This window comes from Echinops telfairi, unplaced genomic scaffold, assembly GCF_000313985.2.
Source record: "Echinops telfairi isolate 266 unplaced genomic scaffold, ASM31398v2 ScPeMD7_3533;HRSCAF=4204_0, whole genome shotgun sequence".
Lineage (NCBI taxonomy): Eukaryota > Metazoa > Chordata > Mammalia > Afrosoricida > Tenrecidae > Echinops > Echinops telfairi.
This window is the reverse complement of record NW_022107431.1, coordinates 39,696,814-39,702,545: the sequence shown is the minus strand read 5'-3', so window position 1 is coordinate 39,702,545 and position 5,732 is coordinate 39,696,814. Positions and strand designations below refer to the sequence as shown.

Genomic DNA, 5,732 nt, shown 5'->3' with positions numbered 1-5,732 from the left:
GATGGACTTGAACTGCCAACCTTTGGGTGAGCAACTGAGATCATTAACTGTTTGCACCACCCAGGGACTCCCCATCCCCACCCTCCTCCCAACCTTCCCCGCTGTTTCTTCCTGGAGTCTATGGAAGTCACAGTGGACTTCAAACCTTGGGATGGCTGGGTGTCTGGGGCACAGCAAGGGTGCCAAGGCCAGTTGAACAGGCAGAGTGACGGGAAGCTGCCAATGGAAATCTGCCTGCTGAACTGCCCTTGGGAAATCCCAATTCCTGCCATTACTTAGGAAGTTGGTCTTAGGGTTCTTTGCCACTGTGGGTCTCAGAGCAGAATCTGACCAGCCACACACTGGAGATGAGCTCCCACCAGGGAGCCCCCGTGGGAAGAGAGAAAGGAGAGGAAGGAATCAGGCTGGCTGCCCCTCTAAAACATCTCCTAAAACAACTCCTTCTGGGCAGCTTATCACTAGGGGGCTTGAACTTGACCCTTGGTAAGTGCAACTGCAGACCCAGCGTCCATGGGGGCAGGGATCGAGCTGGCTGAGGTGTCCTCCTGCTCTGACCCATCTCCGCGCACAGGACAGTGAGCGGCTGGGCAGCCAGGGCAGCCAGCATTGCTGCTGGCCTCGTAGCTGAAGCTGCGGCGCGTTCCGACTATGCACAGGGATTTCCGACTGAGGAGTCTGGCAAAACGGTTTTCTCCTGGGACAAGTAGCGAATTTATTTTTTTAACTAGGACACTGTCAGAAGCTAGGAAGAACTTGAGGAATTTCCCCAACAACCTCCCGTCTGAAAGCAAATTCCCGCCTTCACTGTCCTCTCTCCCCTCGCCCACAGCGCCAGGGAGGGCCGCTACCTTTTGGTTTTATTCTTTGAACATTTGTAAGCATTGCACCTTGGAGGGCCCTTCAGAAGGAATAAGGAGCTCGCTAGTCTTCTCGGGAATGACCAGGTCAAGGCAAACCCTTGTGAACATATCCACCCTGGAGACCATTTGGAGTTCCTTGGGCAGAGGCGAGGAAGTGCAGGGCCCACGCGGGGCTGGCTCTGTGGTGCACCCAAGAGCAGAGAGGCGGGGAGATGAAGGGAGGCTGTGTTGCTCTTGGGTGGGGCACATAGTTAACGTGTCCAACTGTTCACAGAAAGATCCCAGGTTCAAGTCCATTTAAGGCATCTCAGAAGAAAGGCTTGGGGATCCACTGGCCCAGTGTCAGCCACGGAGACAGACCCCTGGGGAGCACAGCGCTCCCCGGACGCACTTGTGGAGGCTATGGGTTGAAATGGGCTCCAGAGCTGGAGTGGGGCTGGAGTGGGGCTGGTACTGACCTCCTCACTTGACTCCCGAGGGCACATTTTAGGTGGACGGGGGCAGGGGGCATCCATCTCATAGCTGCCCAAATCATGGAAGGAGCGCGTGGACGGCTTCCACGGTGCTAGACCTGTGGGCAGCCTATTCTTCTTCTGTGATGGGTCTTTACTGAGGGAGACATCTCTGGAAGCGGATTCAAAATCTGCCCCAGCCCAGTGCACTTTCAGGAGCCTGGGGCCTGGCCTGGCCCTGTGCTCTCCCAGTAGATAGTGACATTCAGTAGACAGTGCTAGACATTGCGGGGACTTGAGCCTTTGGGTACCCAGCAATCAGATGGCAATCGGCAAGAAAGTGTGAAAAGTAACACGTAGCTCAATACCTAAAATGTCCACCACGGTCAGAGAGTGGCAACCTGCCGAAAGCTCAGGGCTGGAAAAGGAGTGGGCACAGAGTATCTCCTGTTGCTATAAGGCCCACTCTGTCATCAACCCCTCTTAGTGCAGTCACTGTGTGACTCAGCTATTCCTGGACCCTCCCCCCACCCTTCCCCGCCTTTGCCGGGCTGCCTAGATGTCTGACACAGGACACTCACTTTTATGTGTAAACAGGTCACAAACATGGCTTGCACTAATGCTTCATATTCTTCTTGGACTTCTTTCCTAATCTGCTTTCTGAGATGCAGATTCTCCTCTTCCAGATCGGTGAGCCGGGCTCTCAGAGCAGTGGTTTCCAGGATGAGATTGTGGCTGAGCTCGGTCACCTAGCAGCAGGAAGCATTACGAAGCAGAAGCCAATGTCGGGATGCCAAACAAGCGCCACAAGACAGTTCTGTGGGGATCAGCGCTGAGAGGGCACTTTCAATCTGAACCGCACAGGAGGGTAAATAGCCTGCTGTATAAAAGTGGGCTGAAGAAGCTAAGGTTAGCTGAACGTCATAAGTGCTCAATAAATGGTTGCTTGGCTACAGGAGCCCAGAGGAAGCACCCCTTAAGCCACCTGCAGTTGGGGAAAAGGCTTCAACTCTCTTGGCCTCCATCTTTAATCTGGCCTTCGGTTTCTTTTGGGGAAAGGAATGCGCTTGAACGTAAGGAGGCCAGGTGGCCTAGTGGTTAGGAGTCGAGCCAGGATTTGCAAGGTCAGCAGTTTGCGACCACCAGCCTCTGGGGGAGAAAGACGGGCTTTCTAGCGCCATCAGGGGTTACAGTCTTGGAAACCCACAGGGGCACCCTGGCCTCTAGAGTCGCTGGGAGTCGGCATCCACTCGGTGGTGGTGAGATTTTGATTTGGCACTCCAGCTGGTGGCAATAGAGAAAAGAAAAAGGGAAATGTACAAAAGAAGAAAAAGAAAAGGAAAGCAGAAACTCAAGAAGGAAAAGAAATGACCTCTAAGGAGAACTGCTAAAAAAAACCCACACCCTGATAATGCAGTCCTGTGGGCATCTCCACCCTGGCTTCCTGCCGTGGTGGACTCAGCAGGTCACCCCGGAAGGCGACACTAGCCAGTGACGCCAAGAATTCCCATTTCTGGCTACTTCTGAGAGGAGGGACTTGGGAAACAGGGAACCAGAAGGTTTTCAGTAGTGTAATGAACTGAACCAGGTCTTCCCTACAATTTTGATTCACCCAGAACCTGCGGGTGAGACCTTTGGAAAGAGGCTCTTCACAGAGGCCGTCAGCTTAAAGTGAGGTCCTACTGGATGAAGGTGAGCCCCAACACAACGACGGGGGTCTGACAAGAGGATGGAAATGTGGACGCACATACTCAGAGGGCAGAGCGCCGCGGGAGGGCAATGTCATGGCTGCATCCCCAGGTGAAGCAGTGCCCAGAGCTGCTGGCCCCACCCCAGGCTAGAAAGTGAAAAAGGAGGACCCTTCTCTGCCGCCTTTGGAGGGAGCATGTCCCTGTGAACACCCTGATTGCCAACGTCTACCCCCGCCCCCGGGCTGGGAGAGACTAAGTCTCCATTATCTGAAGCCACCCAGTGTGTGGCACTTTGTGACAGCAAGCCCAGGAAACGCAGACAAGTGGTAACTGACTTACCTGACTGGCATCTTCTTCCGGGGGCCTCTGACCTCTTTGCAGCGCATCTAACTCCTGAGGAGGAGAGAGTGGAGCCTAAGGAAACTCGCAGACCTCCACCCTTCCCACCACGATCCAAGCAGCACCCCAGGCTCCAGCCTTTCCTGCCTGTGGAGGTGAGCAGGATTTTGAGACTCATAGTCCCCAGGGGGATCCAGGATTGGGCTGTCTCGGAGGGTCCGCTGTCTCTCCGCTGGACGTGGGGGTGCTCAACAGAGCAGCAACAGCCAGCACCACGCTCTCAGCGTCCACATAGTACACTGAGTGCAGCCAACAGGGGGTGAATCTAAAACTCATTATTTGATATTTTAAGATCCACATTTGATTTTTTGTTAAGCTAGACTCTCAGACTTTCCCTAGGTATAAACCATAACTTCTCGGAATCTCTTATGCAATCTATTTCAAAACAGTATGCCACACAGGACCCAAGTGACTCCCGAGTCCCACAAACGGGATCTGATCCCAGGGAAACCTCATCTTTGAGACGGGCCCATGCTCCTCCTCCTGAAGACAGCGTTTACCTCCGGATCCGGGCTTCTTTCTTGGACAGGAACAGCTCAGGTGCCCTCGGTGTGGACAGACACCACCAGCTCTCCCTCTTTCCCTGGGGCCCAGTTCCCTGGTGGCTCACCTCTTCTATACCCCCACCTAACACCCCCTAGATGGCCCAGTCTTGCTGGGGCTGTCCCCTTAGCAGCTGAGGACACCAATGCCCAAGAAAATGAGCCAATGACAAGAGTAATTGGAGGGTACCGTTGATCCTAAGTCTCGCTAGGAAAAAACCCTCTTCAGTCTCACTTTCTTCCGCTGACTGACCCCTGGGCCTCCGGGCCTACACCCCATCCCACTCAACGTTCCTCACATACTTGCTCCTTCTGGCCGAGCCTCTGCCTCGTGTGCTGCAGCACCTGCTCATAACACATGGAGTAGGTCTCGAAGGTGCTGCGCTCCCTGGCCATCACATCACAGCCCAAGGAAAGGAGGCAGGCCTCCAGATGGTCCTTCCTGAACGTGATCTGCAAAGGAAGGTGGCATCACGCACAGAGGCTCCAGCCGGGCCACCTTGCCACACCAGCGCTCACGGCTCCTAGAACCACTGCTCCTCTGGACCCACCCATTCCTCGGCTCTGGTCGCCGAGTCACTCTTGCAGGTCTGCTCTGGGCATTTGCGGGCCAGAAACAAGAGCACCCCCCGGAAGCCACATACCACATGTCTACAGATTCTGAATAGAACGGGGGTTCAAAAAGCTCTCAGAAAAATGGAAAGGAAAAATCATGGAATTTTCTCATTCAACTCTGAAGCCCTCCTCGTATTTAAAAGTTCTCAAACAAACTAGAAAGTTCAAATTGTTTCATCCTTCTACCTTGAGAAATAGACAGAAGAAGGGTGAGATGGAAATGCTTCCTTTCAATGTCGTTTATCTTTTCCTAGCGTGTACATTGAAAATTATTTTCTAGGTGATGTTTCTAGGTAGTAGCAGTATAGGCTATTTGGGTTTCCTCCTTGAATGTTTTTTATACAATATGGATATATATATATATATCCATCACCAAAAACGTTGCTTAAATGCAACTCAGAAACTCCAAGGCTACTTTGAAAACTGTGACCGATTTGGACATTAGCCAATTTGGTTATTCTAATTATTCCTGCTTTTATTGGGAATCAGTCTTTTTCCAGAAGAGATAAATAGTAACAAATGATTGACATTTTAGATTCAGTCTCAATAGTCATGCCCTCTCATTCAAAGTGAGTGAAAATTTAAAACAACAGAAAACGCTTACTGCCATTGAGTCAAAGGGAGTAAAGGAAGCATTCAAGGATGTGAAGGTGAAAATGTACCTTGCTTGGGTTGAGGTTTAAAAAGACCGGAAGGACTGGTTTTCTGTTCATACCTCGAATTCGCCATCCTGGTAAGTCTCCATTAGTCTCTGTATAAAGTTCTCAACTACTTGTGGTCTTGCAACTGAGAAGTCTTCCTTCATGGCTTGGTGTCTCCAAAGTTCTAGGAAGGGAGACATGCCAAAATGTACATGGGTATCACGAAACCCTGAGCAACTGCTAGTGCCTATGAAAACCCTCTGAGACGTGACACTGGCCACAACACAACGCTGTGTTTCAAATACACAAATAATGTGTGGGGCCGGTCGTGGAGGGCCCATGACATTCTGGAACTTAGGGATAAGGAAAGTCTCTAACAAGATGCTTACTGAGCGGAGACACAGTGTGGGAATTGCACCCAATCTGATCCCGCCACACGGAGGCAAAGCACTGAGGGGGTGCAGCAGAACAGCAAGGGAATGGAGCAGCAAGGTCCCCAGGGAATGCTGAAGGTGGACTTTGGGGTCAGGGC

At 52.0% G+C, this 5,732-nt stretch overlaps 1 protein-coding gene across 1 annotated transcript in view; it reads right to left on the bottom strand.

The window, feature by feature from the left end:
- LOC101656777 (coiled-coil domain-containing protein 162-like) overlaps positions 1 to 5,732 on the bottom strand; it is a 61,385-nt gene that overhangs the window by 13,157 nt on the left and 42,496 nt on the right. The window contains exons 6-9 of the mRNA XM_045294731.1: positions 5,275 to 5,384; positions 4,248 to 4,397; positions 3,343 to 3,396; positions 1,894 to 2,061 (exon numbers count right to left, since the gene is read on the bottom strand). Of these exons, the coding sequence (XP_045150666.1) occupies positions 1,894 to 2,061; positions 3,343 to 3,396; positions 4,248 to 4,397; positions 5,275 to 5,384 (482 nt within the window). The remainder of the gene's footprint in view (positions 1 to 1,893; positions 2,062 to 3,342; positions 3,397 to 4,247; positions 4,398 to 5,274; positions 5,385 to 5,732) is intronic.